The sequence below is a fragment of the Perca fluviatilis genome, chromosome 14, assembly GCF_010015445.1.
Source record: "Perca fluviatilis chromosome 14, GENO_Pfluv_1.0, whole genome shotgun sequence".
Classification (NCBI taxonomy): Eukaryota; Metazoa; Chordata; class Actinopteri; order Perciformes; family Percidae; genus Perca; species Perca fluviatilis.
The window spans coordinates 29911419-29935695 of record NC_053125.1 but is presented as its reverse complement, the minus strand read 5'-3'; the positions used below and the strand labels follow the sequence as shown (position 1 = coordinate 29935695).

Below are 24277 nucleotides of genomic sequence, written 5' to 3'. Positions count from 1 at the left end.
CACAATTTTTATCTGAATCGGTCAGAGATTAATAAGAAAATTACTTGAGAATTTTCAGATAAACCAGCTGTATCTTCCTGTAGATGGCCACGGTTTAGTTGAGAGGAAGTGAACGGGGGTTTCGAACTTTCCACCACAGAGTGTTGCGCAAGTACTGATGTGACCCGCGCTGTTAGATCCACCCACTTTTAAACAACATTTGATTAAATAGCAAAGCCTCAAACTAAAACTCACGGACACAAGACAGCAACGGATCAAGACTCTCTCAGCTCTCATGGCTCCATTTCTGCTCCTGTTGCTCATTCTGTCTGAAGCAGCTTCTGGTAAATATCAGCTTTAAATGTGAAAAGATTTATTTAGACTTCATTTCTGACCTTTGTTGTTATGATGATTGTGTTTAAAACACAGACAGTGTCAGGTTTTTATAAAGTTTATGAATAATGTAGGAGCTGTTTTACATGTAAGTATATGAAGTATCCGAGGGATAATGTAGAGGGATCTGGTCATGACCAGGGATGACCGGATTGCTCTCCATTATCTTTTATATTACACGGCTCCTTACTAAAAAAATCAATAACTTTGATCGAATACATTGATTTAATAAAGATTGTTTGGCTTCTGTATTTTACAGCAAAGGAATAGCCAGATCGCCCGGCCCAGTAAATGTGAGTTAGCCAAGGCATAGGCGCCGATTTATGTTTTCCTGCGGGTGCTCACGGGCCACAACACTTTAAAAAATTAGTGAAAAATGTTTGCATTTCAGAACATTAAGGAAAAGGACAGCGGCCGACAGGAACACGCACGCCTATTAACTCGATAATAAAGCCGTAAAGTATGCTTTCAACTCAGGACAGCGCCACTTGGTCAGGTGGTTTATATTTGGGATGGTTGAGGTAGCTTCATTTTAGTTTAACTGTCTGAGTTTTGTCTCTGTTCTGTTTTCTGCTGCAGAGTGGTTCTGAAGTGAATTAACTGTTGGTTTGGACACTCTGTGGTGAGATGTCGTGTGTGTCGACATGTTAATGATCTTTATTTTATTAACCGGAACACACAGTAAACATTGTTTTGTACTTTCTGACTGACCTAAGTTTTATTTTTACCCAATTTTACATGAATGTAATATTAAAATACTCGGTATACGTGCAGTTTAGTGTCCCAAATTCCCCATACATTGTCTTAATTAATTATGAACCTGCTAAACACCTGTGCTGTTTAACAGGTTTTAGGGTTAGGGCTAATTTGGGACACTAAACTAATTTGCGACACTAAACTGCACGTATACCCAAATACTCTTCAGATTTCTGTAATTCAGTGATGAATTAATTAAAAAGTTAAGATGAAAAACAGATAATTTAAAGAGCGAGCCAACAGAGTGAACTGTGAGCTGAACTGAGCATGTGTAAAGAAAGAGAAGGAGCTGTGCTGCCACCTGTTGGCTGTCTGACTCAACTGATATGATGCTTTCATCCAAACACATTTTTACAATGAGCGTCTCATTCCCACTCTCAGCAGTGATAGGGAGCTGACGTTAAAGACACTGACTGAACTGAGAACTGAAATACGAACCCTGTAAAAGACAGAAAGTAACGCAGATCAATTTCATGAAAAACTACGGGAAAAAAAAGCTTTATTCTTATAATGTAAAATATTCAGGATTACAGAGATAGCTGTGGCTGGCAGTAAAGGAGCAATGACTTCATATTGAATATGTTTAAATCATAATTATATCAAGACGGCCGGGGAACTGTTTCTGATCTACGGAGATTTCAGCTTCTTTTCTGATCAGTTCAGAAGTGATGCTCTCTGGTGACAGCGGTGATGTCATTCTCATATTCATCATCCAATCCCTCCTCAGCCTGGGTGGGCGAGGTCATCACCATGGCAACAGGTAGGCCATTTCCTACAGTCAGAGCAGGTTAGAAAGAAAATGTAGATAATTGATCAGCTGAAGAGTTCTGATAGAGACAACTGTCAACCATCAGCACCAGGTGAGTAGAGAGAGTTACCTGTGGTCCTGCCTCGATATAAAGACACCATGATGAAAGTGGAGATGCAGTACGGACAGAACACCACCAGGTGGACGACTACTCTGAACACAAGGGGGAGGTGGTCTGAGGTTGGTGGGTCTGTAGTTGGAGGTTTCTCTGTAGAGAGAATCAGCTGTCAGGTGAATATCTGGATGAATGAACTCCTGAAATCAAAGGTAACCTCCTCACCTGTGACAGAGACCCAGCTGGGTGGAGACTCTCCAACACTGCTGATGAGACACTTGTAGAGGCCTTCATCAGACCTGGAAACATGGTGGATGGTCATGTGACCTGCAGGCTCAGTCCTGATGAAGGAGCCATCTTTATAGAAACCAGCTGGGAGGTTGGAGGACGTCTTTGTTTTACAGGTCAGAGTGAGGTCTTCTCCCTCCATCACAGGGAGGACAGGACTCTGCAGGATCACTGGTCCACCTCAACACAGAGACAAACTACAGCATGTCATCCATTCACACACAGCTTCATCAATACTGACTCCACAGTCTGATCTTACCAGTGACAGTGATGTTGATGCTGTTACTGGTTGCTCCCTCTCTGGACTCACACCAGTAAACTCCACTGTACCGTGAGACCATGTAGCTGATGTTACAGGAAGAACCAGCAGGTCTTCCCCAGCCATCTCCACACTGAGTCCTGGTTTCTCTGGTTGTGTTCCTCCTCAGAGTCCATCCAGCAGAGCTGTTGTCCTCCTCACAGCTCAGAGAGACAGACTGTCCTTCAAACATCTGAGAGCTGCTGGGTCTCACAGTCAGAGAGGCTGGAGGGAGGAGGGTTTAGAAAACACTAAATGACCCCGAGAAGAAAGTCTGAAACCCAAACTTGTTTCCTAATATTTGTGTCCTAAATTATGTGATGAGCAACAAAAGTGTTTAAAAAAAAGGTTTTTTGACACAGAAACAGAACTGGAAAATGACACACACACTGAACACACACACACACACACACACACACACACACACACACACACACACACACACACACAATTACTTGCTGGTCGACGGGAAGACAACACATATACATGTGGACTAAACTTTGACTGCAGATATGATTATCCCCTAAATAAAAACCATTTTGTCAAAACCCTGGAAATCCAGAGTTCTCAGCAAGTCTCTCTGGCATCCAGTAATGATGCTCATTAACTATGCCCTAGTAGTCGAGCTGCGCCAATCACATCGCTGTATCTGATACAGGATGACGACAGTTTAATCTACCAGTTAGCTCTTCTGGTAGCTAAGAGTTTAATCTACTAGTTAGCTCCTCTGGTAGCTCATAGTTTAAACTACCAGTTAGCTCCTCTGGTAGCTAAGAGTTTAATCTACCAGTTAGCTCCTCTGGTAGCTAAGAGATTAATCTACCAGTTAGCTCCTCTGGTAGCTAAGAGTTTAATCTACCAGTTAGCTCCTCTGGTAGCTAAGAGTTTAATCTACCAGTTAGCTCCTCTGGTAGCTAAGAGTTTAATCTACCAGTTAGCTCCTCTGGTAGCTAAGAGTTTAATCTACCAGTTAGCTCTCTGGTAGCTAAGAGTTTAATCTTCCAGTTAGCTCCTCTGGTAGCTAAGAGTTTAATCTTCCAGTTAGCTCCTCTGGTAGCTAAGAGTTTAATCTTCCAGTTAGCTCCTCTGGTAGCTAAGAGATTAATTACCAGTTAGCTCTGCTGGTAGCTAAGAGTTTAATCTTCCAGTTAGCTCCGCTGGTAGCTAAGAGTTTAATCTTCCAGTTAGCTCTGCTGGTAGCTAAGAGTTTAATCTTCCAGTTATCTCCTCTGGTAGCTAAGAGTTTAATCTTCCAGTTAGCTCTGCTGGTAGCTAAGCGTATGGGGCTCTGGATACGTCACCTCATATATTGTTGTGATTGGTCGTAGTGTTATCCACTTGTGTGCAGTGAGATTTTCAAATGCACTCAGAAGACAACACGAGGGTTAGGTGTGAAGAGGTAACTTTAGAAAAGGGAAGCTGTGTGGTTTAGTACGGCACAAACTTCAAGTAAATCAGTTCTAAGAGTCTAACTATAGAAAGGGGAACATATCATCTCTGCCGCTGGCCACCTTGTATGTTCGAACTCGTTACTTTTCAGAAAATGTTCAAAATGCTCATTTGAAAACATTTTATTGATCTAATGAAGTCAGACAAAATCAACCCGTCCCTGTTTGAATATGTGTAACCCTGTGTACTTTAATATAAAGTGTTCTCAGAGTTTATACTGACCTTGGTTTGCTGTGCTGCTCAGCAGTGAGGTCAGAACTGAAGAGAAATGGACCTCAGGTTAGTTTGAGTTTTTACTGCAGACAGACAGAACAACTGTGAGCTCAGAGAAGATGGAGTCCACACTAAATACTCTCAGCGTCTTCCAGCTTTAACACCAGTTTATTCTGCTTTTCTAACACGCTGCAGCTCCGTCCAATAAACTCTGACGTTAACCCTTTAACTACAGTTTCTCTGCAGCTGTTGTCACTTCCTGCTCTTAAAGGTTGTGTCAGCGTTAAGTGACAACCTTTTCTGAATGTTTTAATCAATGAAACTAACAATTTAATGACAGAACAGAGTGTACTTACAGATCAGCCATTGCAGAGATGTTTGTCCCATCGTACCTGTTGGTGATGTGACATCAAGCACTTTGAATGTTTGACTCAGAGCAGCTAAAACCACCATTTCCCTTTTGGGAGGGGTGCAAGCGCGCCTGTGGTTTCACCTCCTGCAGTTGATAGGACAGTTGGTCTCTTGTGTCAGTTTATAATCACTGAGATGAACATTGTTGTTGATTGTGATGAAATATTGTTAATGAAGATTATTTCCATACGTTCATTCCCGAAATGTGAATAATTTACACGCTGATGTCTGTGAAGGTTCTCAGTCATCCAGGTCATAGTTATCCAGGGAAGGGTTAAACTCAGGGGCAACTGGACTTTTTAAATATGCTTGCGAATATGTTCAGTTCAGACTGATCTGCAGTAGAAACCTAGCTATTTAACCCTTGTGGGGCTGTTTAAATTGCCAACATTGGTTGTTCAGACTTTTCTAGGTGTCTCCAACAGCCAGGAGCACTAATGAACAAATTGGTTTTGATAATCTTAACAACGTCCCACAGAGGTTAAATAGCTGGGGGTCTCACTGTTAGGATAAATATTTATCAAAGAATGGACAAAATCAATGGAGTTCTCTTAAAAAGTTCTTTTACTTGCAGCAAGTAGAGTGAGTTTACAGCATTTCAGCATGTAAGTACAGAAAATGACTGTTGATAGTCCTTAAATGTAGCTTTTATAGGGAGAAGGGAGTAATATCACACAAAGAGAAACTTTCTTGTCTCTGGTCAGGCTTGACGTCTCCTCTGCCTGCCCTGCCCTCAGGGGTTGTCTGTGCTTTCCACAAGGTCAGTGATAATCATGATTATCACATGAGCAACAGAAATGGATGCACAGTTTGTAATGCAAATAATTTAACACTAAAATGAAGCAAAGATTATAGCAAGCATAACTTTTCTAACACCTACCGAAGCTAAGTATTTGGGAAACTGAAAAACAGTGGAATAGGCAGGGGCTGGAGCAAAAATCATCTGGCATATGGCCTTGGGACTTGTGGTGATGAATGTCTACCGGGGAACCAAGGACACGAGAATTTAAGATGGCCGGGTCACATGAATTTGGGATTGTTGTAGCAGTGGAGACTCTGAGTCGCTGGGCAGCTAGAATTCAGGAAGCGTTCTGTATCTGATGTACGGAGACATTATGGACTCTATACATTTGAGCTCATTTTCAGATCAGTTCAGAAGTGATGCTCCGTGGTGACATCATCATAGTCGTCATCCATTCCCTCTTCAGCCCGGGTGGGTGGGGTCATCTCCACGACAACAGGCAGGAATTTTCCTATCAGGTTAGAAAGAAAATGTAGATAATTGATCAGCTGAAGAGTTCTGTTAGAGACAACTGTCAACCATCAGCACCAGGTGAGTAGAGAGTGTTACCTGTGGTCCTGCCTCGATATAAAGACACCATGATGAAAGTGGAGATGCAGTACGGACAGAACACCACCAGGTGGCAGACCAGTCTGATCACAAGGGGGAGGGGGTCTGAGGTTGGTGGAGGAGCTGGAGTTGGGTTTGTGGTCGGAGAAGACGTAGGAGGAAGGCTTGTGGTCTTTGGTTTCTCTGTAGATAGAATCAGCTGTCAGGTGAATATCTGGATGAATGAACTCCTGAAATCAAAGGTAACCTCCTCACCTGTGACAGAGACCCAGCTGGGTGGAGACTCTCCAACACTGCTGATGAGACACTTGTAGAGGCCTTCATCAGACCTGGAAACATGGTGGATGGTCATGTGACCTGCAGGCTCAGTCCTGATGAAGGAGCCATCTTTATAGAAACCAGCTGGGAGGTTGGAGGGGCCTCTCTTGTTTTACAGGTCAGAGTGAGGTCTTCTCCCTCCATCACAGGGAGGACAGGACTCTGCAGGATCACTGGTCCACCTCAACACAGAGACAAACTACAGCATGTCATCCATTCACACACAGCTTCATCAATACTGACTCCACAGTCTGATCTTACCAGTGACAGTGATGGTGATGCTGTTACTGGTTGCTCCCTCTCTGGACTCACACCAGTAAACTCCACTGTCCACTGGGTCCATGTAGTTGATGTTACAGGAAGAACCAGCAGGTCTTCCCCAGCCATCTCCACACTGAGTCCTGGTTTCTCTGGTCGTGTTCCTCCTCAGAGTCCATCCAGCAGAGCTGTCGTCCTCCTCACAGCTCAGAGAGACAGACTGTCCTTCAAACATCTGAGAGCTGCTGGGACTCACAGTCAGAGAGGCTGGAGGGAGGAGGGTTTAGAAAACACTGAATGACCTGAGAAGAAAGTCTGAAACCCAAACTTGTTTCCTAATATTTGTGATGAATGAATTTTTTTTGTTTTTTTTTAAACCAGCAACAGAAGTGTTGAAAAAAAGTTTTTTGACCCAGAAACAGAAAAAGACACACACACAGAGACACACACACACAGACACACACACACACACAGACACACACATGCACACACACACACACAGACACACACAAACAGACAAGACACACATAACAACACACACGACACACAAACACACACACACACACACACAACAACACACACACAGATACACAGCACACACAAACAGACAAACACACAGACACACACACACACGACACACACACACACACACACAGACAAACGAAACACACACACACACACAAACAAACAACACACACAAACAGACAAAAAGACACAAAAAAAAAAAAGACACACAAACACACACAGATGTAAACACACACATACACACACAGACACACACACAGACACACACAAAAACAGATCCAAACAAACAGACACACACACATACACAGACACAAACACACACACACACACACTGAACACACAGACACACACAGACAAACACAAACACTGAACACACACACAGGGCACACACACACACACACACAGACACACACACACAGACACACAGAAAACACAACACACACAAACACACACACACACACAGACAAACACACACACTGAACACACAGACACACACACACAACCAAACACAAAAGACACAACACAGACACACAAACACACACAAAACAGACCCAAACAAACAGACACACACACACACACAACGAACACATACACAAACACACACAACACACACACACACACAACAACACAAACAGAACACACAAACACACACACACACACACACACAACACACACAGACAGAAACAACACACACTGAACACACAGACACAGACAAACACAAACACGAACACACACACAGACACACACACAACACACACAGACACACAAAACACACACAATACACACACACATACACACACATACAACAACACAACTAACACACACAACACAAAAAAAACACAACAACAAAGACACACACAGACACAAACACACACACAGATGTACACACACACACACACACACAAACACACACACACACACAAACACACAAAGGACACACAAACAAACACACACAGACACAAACACATATACACACACAGACACACAAACACACACACACACACACACATATAGAGACACACACACACAGACACACACACACACAAACAGACAAACACACAGAGACACACGACACACTGAACACACACACAGACACACACACACACACAGACACAGATACACACGCACACACAGACACACACACACACAGACACACACACACACACACGCAAACACAGACACACACAAACACACACAGATGCACACACACACACACAGATGCAAACACACAGGCGAACACACACAAACCACACAGACACACACACAAACACACACAGACACACAAAACACACACACACAGACACACAAAAACCAAACAAACACACACACACACACACAGACACACAAACACACACACACACACAACACACAAAACAGACACACACACAGACACACACACACTGAACACAACAACACACACACACACACACACACACACACACACACACAACACAACAGCAACAAACACACACAAAACACAAACACACAACACAACACAACAAAACACACAACAACAACACACACACACAAAACACACACAGACACACACACACAAGACACACACAAAACACACACACACACACACACACAAAACAGACCCAAACAAACAGACACACACACACACAACTGAACACATACACAAACACACAACACACAAACACAAACAAACACACAGACACACACAACAAACACACACACACACACAGACAAACCCAAACAGACAAACACACACAAAAACCAAACAAACAGACACAAACACACACACTGAACACACAGACACACACAGACAAACACAAACACTGAACACACACAGACACACAGACAGACACACACAGACACACAGACAGACACACACAGACACACACAGACAGAAACACACACACACTGAACACACAGACACACACAGACCCTCACAAACACACACACAGACACACACACGTACAGACACAGACAGACCCTCACAAACACACACACAGACACAAAACACACAATACACCACACATACACACACACACAGACACACAAAGACACACAGACACAACACAACACACACACAACCCTCACACAGACACACAAACACACACACACACACTGAACACACGACACAAAACACAAACACACAACACACACAAACAGACAAAGACACACGAACAAAGACACACACAGCACAACACACACACACACACACACACACAACAACACAACACACACACACACACACACACATACACAAACAAACACACACAAACCACCACACACACACACACAATAACAGACACACCACACAAACACACACAGACACAAACACAACACACAACACACAAACACAACAACACAACACTGAACACATAAAATAAAAACAGACACACACAACCACACAGACCACCCACAACACACAAACACACAACCCAAAAACCACACAACCCCACCCACACAAACCACCACAAAACACACACACAACAAAACACACACAAACACCACAAATAACACACACACACACAACAACAACAGACCCAAACAAACACAAATACAACAAAACAGACCAACAACAGACAAGACACAACAGACAAACACAACACGACACACACACAGACACAAACACACAGACAGACACACAGACACACACAGACACAACAAACACACACTGAACACACAGACACACACACACAACACACAACACAGACAGACACAGACACACACAGACAGCAACAAAAACACACTGAACACAACCAACAACACAAACACACAGACACACAGACACAACAAACACACAAACTGAACACACACGCATCACAAACACACAACACAGACAAAGACACAGAACAAAGAAACACGACACACAAACACACACAGATATACACACAACACAGACACACACACACAAACACACACAACAACAATAACAACAAACACACACACACAACACAGATACACACACACACACACACAGAGACACAAACACAGACACACAGATGCACACGCAATCACAGACAAAACAACAACAACCAAACACAGACAACACACACACAAACACACAAAACAACACAACACAAATACCAACACAAACACAGACACAGGCACAACACACACATACACAACACACACACACACAGATGCAAACAAACACGCTGAAACACATACACACACAACAAAAACACAAACACAACACACAACACAGACACAACAAAAACAGACCCAAACAATCAGACACACACTGAACACATGACACACACAACAAACACTGAACACTATCACACAGACACAAACACACACACTGAAGAAACACACACACACACACAACACACACAGACAGATACACACAGACCCTCACGAACACACACACAGACACACAAACACACACACACACAGATACACTCACACATACACACACACACACACTGAAACACACACACACAGACTGAACACACTCACACAGACACACACATGCACCATGCCGCCAACACACACAAACACACACTCTCATTCACACACAGAGACACTCAGACAGACACACACACACAAATACACACACACAGACACACACAAACTGAAAACACAAACACACATACGACCTTGGCATAGGCACAGGCTAATTACTGATCACTAACATAGGCATAGGCTAATTACTGATCACTAACATAGGCACAGGCTAATTACTGATCACTAACATAAAGCTGGGCTAAATTACTGATCACTAACATAAGGCACAGGCTAATTACTGATCACTAACATAGGCACAGGCTAATTACTGATCACTAACATGCTAGTTAACATTAGTCATTAAACCTAAACAGATAATGGAAGTCCAAACTGCCTGTGAGTTCTCCTGTACTATAACGGTAATTCCTCTACTGTGTGACAGTAAGTCCTCGTGGTTATGACCCAATCGTTAGCCTATTGTTATAAAAGCGTCCGCGGAGCCATAACGGTGAGGTACAAGGTAATGAAGCCTTTTATACATTGTCGTGTTTCTTTAGAAATAAACAACGGACAAATAGAGTCTTTAAACGCTCAGATGTAAAGTTATTTGCTGTCAAAGTGACGTGAAAAAAATGGAGGTCAGCGGAATGCTAATAGGATGTGATGGCCAGGTAGCAACAACATGGAAACCATCGATGGCAGTTCCGAGTTCGAAGCCGAAGTTTACCCCTGCTAATCTACCAGTTAGCTCCTCTGGTAGCTAAGAGTTTAATCTACCAGTTAGCTCCTCTGGTAGCTAAGAGTTTAATCTACCAGTTAGGTCCTCCTGGTAGCTAAGAGTTTAATCTACCAGTTAGCTCCTCTGGTAGCTAAGAGTTTAATCTACCAGTTAGCTCCTCTGGTAGCTAAGAGTTTAATCTACCAGTTAGCTCCTCCTCGTAGCTAAGAGTTTAATTCTACCAGTTAGCTCCTCTGGTAGCTAAGAGTTTAATCTACCAGTTAGCTCCTCTCGTAGCTAAGAGTTTAATCTACCAGTTAGCTCCTCTGGTAGCTAAGAGTTTAATCTACCAGTTAGCTCCTCTCGTAGCTAAGAGTTTAATCTACCAGTTAGCTCCTCTGGTAGCTAAGAGTTTAATCTACCAGTTAGCTCCTCTGGTAGCTAAGAGTTTAATGTACCAGTTAGCTCCTCTGGTATCTAAGAGTTTAATCTACCAGTTAGCTCCTCTGGTAGCTACTCTGGTAGCTAAGAGTTTAATCTACCAGTTAGCTCCTCTGGTAGCTAAGAGTTTAATCTACCAGTTAGCTCCTCTGGTAGCTAAGAGTTTAATCTACCAGTTAGCTCCTCTGGTAGCTAAGAGTTTAATCTACCAGTTAGCTCCTCTGGTAGCTAAGAGTTTAATCTACCAGTTAGCTCCTCTGGTAGCTAAGAGATTAATCTACCAGTTAGCTCCTCTGGTAGCTAAGAGTTTAATCTACCAGTTAGCTCCTCTGGTAGCTAAGAGTTTAATCTACCAGTTAGCTCCTCTGGTAGCTAAGCGTATGGGGCTCTGGATACGTCACCCCGTGTATTGTTGTGATTGGTCGTAGTGTTATCCAATTGTGTGCAGTGAGATTTTCAAATGCTACGATTGGTGATGAGTGACTTTCATTACTACTCGATGCCAGACCCTTAATTCTTTCAGATTTGGGTCTGGACTTCCAGGCTCTCATCTCTATCTTAAATAGGTTTCATTCTACTTTTACGAGAGGAAAATAAGTTGCATGGTCGACGGGAAGACAACACAAGGGTTTAGGTGTGAAGAGGTAACTTTAGAAAAGGGAAGCTGTGTGGTTTAGTACGCCCCAAACTTCAAGTAGATTAGTTCTAAGAATCTAACTATAGAAAGGGGAACATATCATCTCTGCCGGGCGTAAACCTTGTATGTTCAAACTCGTTGCTTTTCAGGAAATGAACAAAATGCTCATTTGAAAACATTTTATTGAGCTAATGAAGTCAGACAAAATCAACCCGTCCCTGTTTGAATATGTGTAACCCTGTGTACTTTAATATAAAGTGTTCTCAGAGTTTATACTGACCTTGGTTTGTTGTGCTGCTCAGCAGTGAGGTCAGAACTGAAGAGAAATGGACCTCAGGTTAGTTTGAGTTTGTGATACAACAAGACATTTAAAGTTTAAATAATAAATGGAAATAATACAAAAACTGTCTGTAACATCATCTACACAACATTTCAAAATGACTCGCATCATTTCTTCTCATAAACTTGTTATATTTACATTCAGAAGCATTTTTAGCCAAACAAAAACATTTTATTTTGTATTTCTTTCAGCTGATGGTTTTAGAAACGCTCAAAGAGTTTACTTACAGAGTAGCAGCTGTAGAGATGTGTCCTCCATCCTAACAGTTGGTGAAATGATGTCTTCTCTTTGTTTACTTCATAGTCACATCATCACATAAACCCTCCTCCTTCCTCTGTCTGTAGCTCAGTGTTGTGGTTTCCTCTGCACACACTATGTTTAGTTACAATGAAGCACATACATTCACGCAACGTTTTTGCTTTTTGCGATGCTTTTGACTCTTTAAAAAAACGTGTTGTCACTTTTTTCAACTTAAAGGCACTTTTTACATTATGTGTGATTTTGTACCTGGGTGCCTGATAGTCCGTCTCTGATTAACCACTGAAATGTTGTCAGAAGGATATAAAAATAAACTGTGTAGCTGCCAACGTGACATCATGACTTCACCTAAACATACACGGCACTTTCTAAAGCCAAGTGGCGTGACATGACATGCGGGACACGATCCCCGGTCTCCTGGGTGAAGGTCGTGTGTCCAACGTGGATTTTCGCCCTCTCATACTACTCGCTACTGCGTCACACGCAATCGCAAGGTAATGTAAGTCAATGGAGGCCAAACGGAGTTGATAAACACGCTAAAAAGCAATTATGCGTCTCGATAACACGCCAATAATGGCACACGAATTGGCGTGTCATACACAAAACAAGACTTTCACGCATAGTGAATCACGCTGCCAAAACAAGTGGCTCACCACCCATGCTCCCCTATCTGAGCTGTACAATCGCTCAGTGATCAGGAAAGCCAACCTGATCACAGAGGCCCCCCTCACCCCCTACATCACTCTTTCCAGCTGTTACCATCAGGCAGGCTTTTTAGGGTACTATTGGCCCGAAAAAACATCTACAAGAAATCCTTCATCCCATCTGCTATAGCCATGTTGAATAGCACAAAGTGAACACCACAGTGAGCTGATACCTCAATTAACCCCATGTCTTGTTTTTATATGTCTGTATGAATGTCTCTTCGTAACTGAGCCTTGTCAAAGACAATTTTCTGGAACCCAGTGTAACAGACAATAAAGTCTTATCTTATCTTATCTTATCTTATACATTTTATGAGATCAGTCTGCTGCACACTATCAAACTACACATCAAAAATCAAATCAGGGTTTGCACATGAAAGGAATGTGCGTTGGTGTTTTGGTGCGGTCAAAATTACAATATTTTGCAATAGATCTGCATTAATGTGACATGTAGTGTTCATGGTACGAACGGAGACCAGCTGGAGGCGTAACAGGTCCAGAGGGGTCCTCAGGGTCCTGGAGGGCGCTGATTGCAGCCAATCACCTTCTCCGCGAGTGAATATACACTGCAGTCTGCCCTTGTCCTTGGCGGTGGCAGCAGAGTACCAGATGGTCTCAATGGACTTGATGTAGAGGTGCACCATTATTGTCTTTGGCAGGTTGAACTTCTTCAGCTGCTCCTACAGAAGACTTTTTTGTTTTTGATTTTGAAAATTTTGCTTTATGAATCTGGAACTTCCTTAATAAAATAGAGATTTACAATATTACATAAATTCCTATCTTTACATTCAAAATATGTAATGTTTCCCTTCAATTGTAATTGCATGTGTTGTTTTAAATACTACATAAGTGGTCAAAACTTTTCCAGAAAGTAATACAAAATGAACAACCATAAAAAGATGGGTTAACGATTCTTGTTCTATCTTACAAAAACTACAATAATTGTACAACAGGCATGAATTTTGAAACAAACAGGTTTGTAGGATATATATTATGCAATATTTTCAAATGTAATTCCCCTAACTTTGTTTTAGAAAGCATTTTCTAATGTGATTATTAGTACAGTTGCGCTCATAATATCAATACCATATATATTAAGAGTAAAATTAAAACCAGGAACTTCATTTCGTTTTTTATAACTTTTCATTAATTCTGATATGCCATTAGGTATAGTTTTGAAAAGTGAGTTATATTCTTTGGCGAGCGTGTGCCTCGTGCCTGAGAAAGGATTCATAGTTAAATTGCTCCGACAGAAGACAGGTAATCCACAGTGTTGATTGTGGAGTCACTCAGGGTGACGACATGGAGGCTTAGTCCTTCCAGGAAATCCATAACCATCTCCCTTGTCTTCAGAGCGTTGAGCTCTAGGCTTATCTATACATGATCAGAGGACAGATCATAAGGTAGGGCGACGCCGTTTTTTTGCTTTGGCCGCTTGCGCCTAAAGGTCAGTGTAAACAACCTCCAAGTTGAAATAATTTGAACTTTGAAATAAGGAGTTTGGCTGCAATTTTAAGCAGTGTGCACACCAAAGGGTAGCGCTGCTTAAGGATTGTCTCCACCGTTCTCCTCAGAGGAAAATAATGGCAAAAGAAGTGACATTCTTCCATCATGGACACTTTCTCACCACCTGTCCAGTAAAATTCATTCAGGGATTATCAATGAACGAGAAGGCATTGGTGAGCTCTTGTCTGAACCTACATTAGCTACATTAGCTCTTGTCCTTGTTCAGATTGCCCGGTCGGATCTAGGACCTACGTGTTCGGGTCTACAGTCTGTTGCTGCTCTGAATGATTGGTTGATGATTCAAGGTGGCTCTTGAATACAAATCAGGTCTATCAAGGTGTACAGAGAGGCGGTGGCATCCAGACTTTTCACCACAGAGTGTGCCAAGTACTTATGTAACTGTAAGATTCACCCACTTTTAAACAACATTTGATTGAATAGCTAAGCCGCGCCAAAACTAACCACAGACACAAGACGGCAACGGATCAAGACTCTCTCAGCTCTCATGGCTCCATTTCTGCTCCTGTTGCTCATACTGGCTGAAGCAGCTCCTGGTAAATATCAGCTTTTAATGTGAAAAGATTTATGTAGACTTTATTTCTGACCTTTGTTGTTATGATGATTGTGGTTAAAACACAGACAGTTTCAGGTTTTGTAAAGTTTATGAATAATGTAAGCGCGTTTTACATATAAGTACATGAAGTATACGAGGGATAATGTAGAGGGATCTGGTCATGACCAGGGGATGACCGGATTGCTCTCCATTATCTTGTTATTACATGGCTACTTACTAAAAAATGAAAAACTTGATCAAATAAATTGATTTAACAAAGATTGCGAATACTATTTCCTAATAATCTGTTGATAAGATTCATATGAATCTCAGCAAAGAGCTAAATGTCGTACAAAACAGCAGGGATTTAATCAACACACACACACACACACACACACACACACACACACACACACACACACACACACACAACACGCCTGTGCTCCAGGTAACCGCTGCAGGAGAAAACACAAAGACACACACTGCATATTTGCCTAATGAACCACCTGCTCTGATGTTACTTCACTGCGACGGCATTGTGGTTGTGGTTAATATGCTAAATGCTAACATGCTGATGGATGATCCTCCACTTCACATGCAGACAGGTGAGGTGGATTGAAAAGGTTAAACCATTGAGAGCTGTAATCTGTACAGATTACATGGCTGCTATTCATAGTTTACATACAGGTCACTCATCAAGGGAAGATTTGATTATTGAAATTAAATATTTACTATGACATCTCAGGAACCTTGGTCTCATAATTCAGTTTTGTTGGGTTCCAGCTCATATATGTGTTAAAAGAAATGAAGAGGCTGATAACATTGCAAAAAAAGATGCTGGAAAACACATATATAGGAATTGCTGTTACAATGGGGACGGGTGAAGCCAAATCCATCATTAAATCTGAAATTATACACAGCTGGCAAAATGAATGGGATGTAGAGTTTAATGCTAGACACTACCATAAAATACAGAAGAATGTGACTGGGGAAAGGGTTACTGCGCTGAGTTTAAACAGAATGGAAGAAGTGGTCTATACCAGACTTAGATTAGGGCAAACAGGACTGAACGCTACCTTACAAATAGTAGGAAAAGGTTTATGCATAGAATGACAAGACAAAGAAGATGTGGCACTTGTACCTTTTGCATGTGAGAAAATATAATGATAGTAGAATAAACTGGCAGGAAATGGAAGGAGAGAACTCAATACATGATATACTTGAAGAAAAGGGTATGACAAGGGAGAGACTTAAAGCTTTATTTATTTTTATTAATAGTACTGGTATAATGAAAAGAATATATTGAATTAATACAAGCCTAGACTCTATGAAGTTCAGGGTTATTACACACTCCTGTACAGTTGGTGGTGGTATACTACAAAAATAGTAATGTGCCAAAAAGAAGAAGAAGAAGAAGACAGGTGGGTTCAACAACACACTCTCTGTGATGGATGTTACTGTTCAGAGGAAGGTTGCTAAGAAACATAGCATTCTGTGTGTGTGTGTGTGTGTGTGTGCCCGTGTGCACTAATACCAAAACGGTACTGTGTGTGTGTGTGTGTTGTTGCCATGCGGCTTAATAGTGTTAATAATAATTGCAGTTTGTTGCACCCGCTGCAGTGTCCGTGTGTTGTGTGTCATTTTACTTGAACTGTCTGAGTTTTGTCTCTGTTCTGTTTTCTGCTGCAGAGTTTTTCTGAAATGTATTAACTGTTGGTTTTGGACACTCTGTGGTGAGATGTCGTGTGTGTTGACATTTTAATGATCTTTATTTTATTAACCGGAACACACAGTAAACATGGTTTTGTACTTTCTGACTGACCTAAATTAAATTTTTAACTAAGTTCATTTTTACCCAATTTTACATGAATAGAATATTCAAATACTCGTTATAGGTGCAATTTAGTGTCCCAAATTCCCCATACAATGTCCTTAATTAATTGTTAAACTGCTAAACCACCTGTGCTGTTTACCAGGTGTTAGGGTTAGGGGGTTTAGGGTTAGGGGGTTTAGGGTTAGGGCTAATTTGGGACACTTAACTAATTTGCGACACTAAACTGCACGTATACCCAAATACTCTTCAGATTTCTGTAATTCAGTGATGAATTAATTAAAAAGTTAAGATGAAAAACATAATTTGAAGACCGAACCAACAGAGTGAACTGTGAGCTGAACTGAGCATGTGTAAAGAAAGAGAAGGAGCTGTGCTGCCACCTGCTGGCTGTCTGACTCAACTGAAAACATTTCAGTGAACTAATGAAGTCGGACAAAATCAACCCGTCCCTGTTTGAATATTTGTAACCCTGTGTACTTTAACATAAAGTGTTCTCAGAGTTTAAACTGACCTTGGTTTGTTGTGCTGCTCAGCAGTGAGGTCAGAACTGAAGAGAAATGGACCTCAGGTTGGTTTGAGTTTGTGATACAAGGCATTTAAAGTTTAAATAATAAATGGAAATGACACAAGAAACTGTCTGTAAAATCATGTACGCAACATTTCATAATGACGCATCATTTCTTCTCATAAACTTGTTATGTTTATTTATATTTAGCCGCAGTAGAGATGTGTCCTCCATCTTAACAGTTGGTGAAATGTCTTCACTTTGTTCAGTTCAAAGTAGCATCAAGTAAACCCTCCTCCTTCCTCTGTGACTTTGGATGGCTGTGTTGTGGTTTCCTCTAACACACACTATGTTTAGTTTTGTACTTTTTGACTTGATGACCTTCAAATAAACCAGCTGTAACTTCCTGTAGATGGCCGCAGTTTAATCGAGAGGAAGTGAACGGGGGTGATTTTGTACCTGAGTGCTCGACAGCCCGTCTCTGTTTAACCATTCTAACAAGGTGTACAGAGGGCAGTGGCTTCCAGACGTTTCCACCAGAGAGTGTTGCCAAGTACTGATTAGATCCATCCACTTTTAAACATTTGAATAGCAAAGCCTCAAACTAAAACTCAAGGACAAAAGATGTCAACGGATCAAGACTCTCTCAGCTCTCATGGCACCATGCTCCTGTTGCTCATTCTGTCTGAAGCAGCTCCTGGTAAATATCAGTAAGACCCATTGGCGGCCGGTCAGTGGACAGTTAGACCCAGCAGCTATATTGATTGCCACCAATCTAATTTCGTTGTGTTCATACAATGACAATAAAGCAGCGGCCCGACAACTTGTCAGTTGGCTAGCGTAAGCTTGCAACTCCATACCCCTTCCCCACATTATACACAGAAAACGAACGAATAAAGCTGTCACTCAGCTGGGGATAGAAGTCCTTTGTGTGGATGAAGCATGAAGTTAATTTGACTCATTTAGCTCTTAACATTACTACTCTACTGCTTGTTTGTCCGTTACTGCAAAACCTCAGCTCCGCCACTTGGCAGAAATTGGCTTATACAGAGGGTTTTTACGTAACCATGGAAATTGTACACATAAAAATGGCTGCCGCTCTGATCGTTGTGCTCAGTGATTTGAATGGAAATGGCCTTTATCTATTTCCAGTTCTATGGTTTATACTTATTAAGTTGACAAGAACATTTTGAAAAAAGCAATGAAAGCCTTGATTTCTTTTGTAATACTTTTAGCCATTCTTTTATCAAATGGCCCTTAAGGAAAATTACACATACTCTACATGTAGCTGCAAAGATTAATTAGAAGAGAACTTGGAAAGCGCAGACATCCGCCAAAACAACACATTCTAATTCCCAACTTCGCAAAATTCTGAAACTTGTTCAAGGACCCCTGGACGTCCTTGTCAACGTGCAGGGTAAAACCACTAAGTTAAAAGATGAACATTTCAGTGACATGCGAGACAAGAATGGGACTTAGACCCCGGTCTACTGGGTGAAAGTCCCGTTTTGTTTTCTGTAAACATACAGGGATCCAAACTTCAAGTATTGGTATTTATTTACACACATCAAAACAAACACAAGGCACCGTGGAAAATATCTTCTGGAATGCTGTATCCAGCCCTTGTGTTAGTCTCTTTGCCCAGACTGGCAAATTGAAGGAGAAACCCTACATATGTCATGTAATTAAAACAATAGAAACATCAGGCAGCCTCTCTTTTCATAACCCTAACTAAGTTGGCGTTACTTTTAACGCTCTAGGTATCACTTTGGCGTAATTTTTTAAGGTGCAGGGTAAAACCAATATGTTAGGCTGCGTGGTCGTGGACCTCTGAGTTTCTGTAACTCCGCACTGCACTTTCAGTTTCATCCGATGAATCACTTTATACATAAATATATTGGAGAGTTTCTGTGTGTTCCTCGTTTTTCTGATTTAGTTTCATGAACACAAAATGTCTTTGTAATGTAAAAACAGCTTTTTAATTTAACTCTGAAGAAACTTCCAGGGGGGGGAAGAGTGTGATGTGCTGAGAGACTGCCGTATGATCTCGCCTACAGGAGGAGCAAAAATCTAAAAGATACAGTGCCTTCGCGAAAGTATTCGGCCCCTTGAACTTTTCGACCTTTTGCCACATTTCAGGCCTCAAACATAAAGATATAAAACTGTGATTTTTTGTGAAGAATCAACAACAAGTGGGACACAATCATGAAGTGGAACGAAATTTATTGGATATTTCAAACCTTTTAAACAAATAAAAAACTGAAATATTGGCGTGCAAAATTATTCAGCCCCCTTAAGTTAATACTTTGTAAGCGCCACCTTTGCTGCGATTACAGCTGTAAGTTGCGCTGGGGTATGTCTCTATCAGTTTTGCACATCGAGACTGACATTTTTGCCCATTCCTCCTTGCAAAACAGCTCGAGCTCAGTGAGGTTGGATGGAGAGCGTATGTGAACAGCAGTTTTCAGTTCTTTCCACAGATTCTCGATTGGATTCAGGTCTGGACTTTGACTTGGCCATTCTAACACCTGGATATGTTTATTTGTGAACCATTCCATTGTAGATTTTGCTTTTACGTTTTGGATCACTGTCTTGTTGGAAGACAAATCTCCGTCCCAGTCTCAGGTCTTTTGCAGACTCCATCAGGTTTTCTTCCAGAATGGTCCTGTATTTGGCTCCATCCATCTTCCCATCAATTTTAACCATCTTTCCTGTCCCTGCTGAAGAAAAGCAGGCCCAAACCATGATGCTGCCACCACCATGTTTGACAGTGGGGATGGTGTGTTCAGGGTGATGAGCTGTGTTGCTTTTACGCCAAACATAACGTTTTGCATTGTTGCCAAAAAGTTCGATTTTGGTTTCATCTGACCACAGCACCTTCTTCCACATGTTTGGTGTGTCTCCCAGGTGGCTTTTGGCAAACTTTAAACGACCACTTTTATGGATATCTTTAAGAAATGGCTTTCTTCTTGCCACTCTTCCATAAAGGCCAGATTTGTGCAGTATACGACTGATTGTTGTCCTATGGACAGAGTCTGTCACCTCAGCTGTAGATCTCTGCAGTTCATCCAGAGTGATCATGGGCCTCTTGGCTGCATCTCTGATCAGTCTTCTCATTGTATGAGCTGAAAGTTTAGAGGGATGGCCGGGTCTTCGTAGATTTGTAGTGGTCTGATACTCCTTCCATTTCAATATTATCGCTTGCACAGTGCTCCTTGGGATGTTTAAAGCTTGGGAAATCTTTTTGTATCCAAATCCGGCTTTAAACTTCTCCACAACAGTATCTCGGACCTGCCTGGTGTGTTCCTTGTTCTTCATGATGCTCTCGCGCTTTACACGGACCTCTGAGACTATCACAGAGCAGGTGCATTTATACGGAGACTTGATTACACACAGCTGGATTCTATTTATCATCATTAGTCATTTAGGTCAACATTGGATCATTCAGAGATCCTCACTGAACTTCTGGAGAGGTTTGGTGCACTGAAAGTAAAGGGGCTGAATAATTTTGCCGCCCACTTTTTCAGTTTTTTATTTTGTTAAAAAAGTTTGAAATAGCCAATGAATTTCGTTCCACTTCATAATTGGGACCCACTTGTTGTTGATTCTTCACAAAAAATTACAGTTTTATATCTTTATGTTTGAGGCCTGAAATGTGGCAAAAGGTCGAAACGTTCAAGAGGCCGAATACTTTCGCAAGGCACTGTATCTTAGTCCCACCAAACCTCAACAAGAATATTGACCCTAGGGAGGCGCTTTGGGGTTCGGATGTTGGTTTTATGAGTCTCCCCACATTTTTAACCCCTACAGCAGAGCTGGTTTTAACCCAGGGCAGGTCCTGCAGCACACAACCATCAATGTGGTTTATCCAATTAGGTGCAGGGCCTGCCACAAATTGTATGTGGGGAGACAAGAAATGCACTTTATGTAAGAATCAAACAAAACCAGTATATTTAAAATAAGGGCGATGGTACAACTCTTATATGCACATTTTAAACTCCTTGGCTCTCAAAATGTTCAGAGCATCATGGGCCTGGAGAGCAACAGAGCCTGGACCACTGCTCAGCGTCGGGCAGCAGAGAGGAAGTGGATCCATCTTTTAAAAACATAGACCCTACTGGTCTAAATGAAAAATACTGAAATGGATCCACTTCTCTTTTTAATCAAAGTATTACAGGGTATTTTCAGAAATACTTCCTCAACTTTGTAACTGAAAAAACATTTAAATGCTACTTCAAATGTTTAAAATACATTACAAAATTAATTTACTATTATGGCATAATTTTTCAGGGGAATTATGCATGACTGATATTTTGGATTAACATTTAAAAAAAACTCCCGTACCCCTGCAGTGCTCCAAAGTACCCCTAAGTGGTACACATTACCCCTATTTGAGAAACACTGCTTAAATACATATTTATGATTAATAATGACTGTGTTTGTTGTAATATTTCATTATTTATATTCCCTTTTATAGCATGCTTCTCACATTTTATTATTCTTTCCTTTTCGGGGCTTAATTCCTACCTGCAGAGGGATCCTACCTAATATGTTTATATATTTTTATGTTTTTTTTGCGTCTTTCCTTATTGCTAATAATTATTTTTATTATTACACATTGAATTACTTGCCTCAAGATTTTAACATGATAATACATATGCCATTGGTTTTATGCATTTTACTAACAGTGTGGTTCAATTCAATGATGTATTTTAAATTATTTATGGTTATTGATTGTGTGGCACTTTTAACTTTTTAAAGCCAGACAGTATTTTAGACCCTTTTATATGTTTTTATTTTATTTTTTGAGGGTTAAATAATATGTTTTAATATTGGGATAGAATTTCTTTTGTATTGTGCGTGCCCTTGCAGCGCCCATCCTGGGCATTGTGTTTTAACCCAAACCTAACCTTACCTAACCTATCTCAAATAAGAACCTCATCATTTGGGACACTAAGTTTATGGAAAATAATTTGGGACACTAAACTGCGCATTACCCAAATACTCTTCAGATTTCTGTAATTCAGTGATGAATTGATTAAAAAGTTAAGATGAAAAACACATAATTTAAAGATTGAGACAACAGAGTGAACTGTGAGCTGAACTGAGCATGTGTAAAGAAAGAGAAGGTGCTGTGCTGCCACCTGCTGGCTGTCTGACTCAACTGATCTGATGCTTTCATCCAAAGACATTTTTACAATGAGCGTCTCATTCCCACTCTCAGCAGTGATAGGGAGCTGATGTTAAAGACACTGACTGAACTGAGAACTGAAATACAAACCCTGTAAAAGACAGAAAGTAACGCAGATCAATTTCATGAAAAACTACGGAGAAAAAAAGCTTAATTCTTATAATGTAAAATATTCAGGATTACAGAGATAGCTGTGGATTGTAGTAAAAGAGCAATTCAAACTTAAAGCAATGATTTCTTACTGAATATGTTTAAATCATAATTATATCAAGACGTCCAGGGGGAACTGTTTCTGATCTACGGAGATTTCAGTTTCTTTTCAGATCAGTTCAGAAGAGATACTCTCTGGTGACAGCGGTGATGTCATTCTCATCTTCATCAGCCAATCCCTCCCTCAGCCTGGGTGGGCGGGTGGTTGTCACCATGGTGACAGGTAGGCCATTTCCTACAGTCAGAGCAGGTTAGAAAGAAATTGTAGATAATTGATCAGCTGAAGAGTTCTGTTAGAGACAACTGTCAACCATCAGCACCAGGTGAGTTGATAGTGTTACCTGTCGGCCTTTGTCAATATAAAGGCACCATGATGAAAGTGGAGATGCAGTACGGACAGAACACCACCAGGTGGCAGACCAGTCTGAACACAAGGGGAGGTGGTCTGAGGTCGGGGCGAAGCTGCAGAGGTTGGTGGGTCTGTGGTTGTAGGTTTCTCTGTAGAGAGAATCAGCTGTCAGGTGAATATCTGGATGAATGAACTCCTGAAATCAAAGGTAACCTCCTCACCTGTGACAGGGACCCAGTTGTAGAGGTATTCATTGGGGATGGTCATGTGACCTGCAGGTTCATTCCCAATGAAGGAGGCATCTTTATAGAAACCAGCTGGGAGGTTGGAGGACCTCTTTGTTTTACAGGTCAGAGTGAGGTCTTCTCCCTCCGTCACAGGGAGGACAGGACTCTGCAGTATCACTGGTCCACCTCAACACAGAGACAAACTACAGCATGTCATCCATTCACACACAGCTTCATCAATACTGACTCCACAGTCTGATCTTACCAGTGACAGTGATGGTG

The 24277-nt window shown here is 41.4% G+C and overlaps 1 protein-coding gene across 1 annotated transcript; it reads right to left on the bottom strand.

Moving 5' to 3' along the window:
• Positions 1 to 1597: 1597 nt before the first annotated feature.
• LOC120572883 (Fc receptor-like B) lies at positions 1598 to 24274 on the bottom strand. The gene is made up of 6 exons (XM_039822398.1): positions 24261 to 24274; positions 23990 to 24181; positions 12599 to 12634; positions 2539 to 2802; positions 2007 to 2459; positions 1598 to 1900 (listed from the first exon to the last, which is right to left on the bottom strand). The coding sequence occupies exons 2-5, from the start codon at positions 24033 to 24035 to the stop codon at positions 2164 to 2166; spliced, it is 642 nt and encodes a 213-aa protein (XP_039678332.1). The 5' UTR covers positions 24036 to 24181; positions 24261 to 24274; the 3' UTR covers positions 1598 to 1900; positions 2007 to 2163.
• Positions 24275 to 24277: the final 3 nt, after the last annotated feature.

What these genes read in the sequence shown, in the direction of transcription:
- LOC120572883 (XM_039822398.1), bottom strand. Translation starts at nt 24,035, where the DNA reads ATGACCATCCCCAATGAATACCTCTACAACTGGGTCCCTGTCACAG. An exon ending in CAACTGGGTCCCTGTCACAG is followed by an intron (nt 12,635 to 23,989) that starts GTGAGGAGGTTA and finishes ATTTCTCTTCAG; the next exon opens with TTCTGACCTCACTGCTGAGC. An exon ending in CATCAACATCACTGTCACTG is followed by an intron (nt 2,460 to 2,538) that starts GTAAGATCAGAC and finishes CTCTGTGTTGAG; the next exon opens with GTGGACCAGTGATCCTGCAG.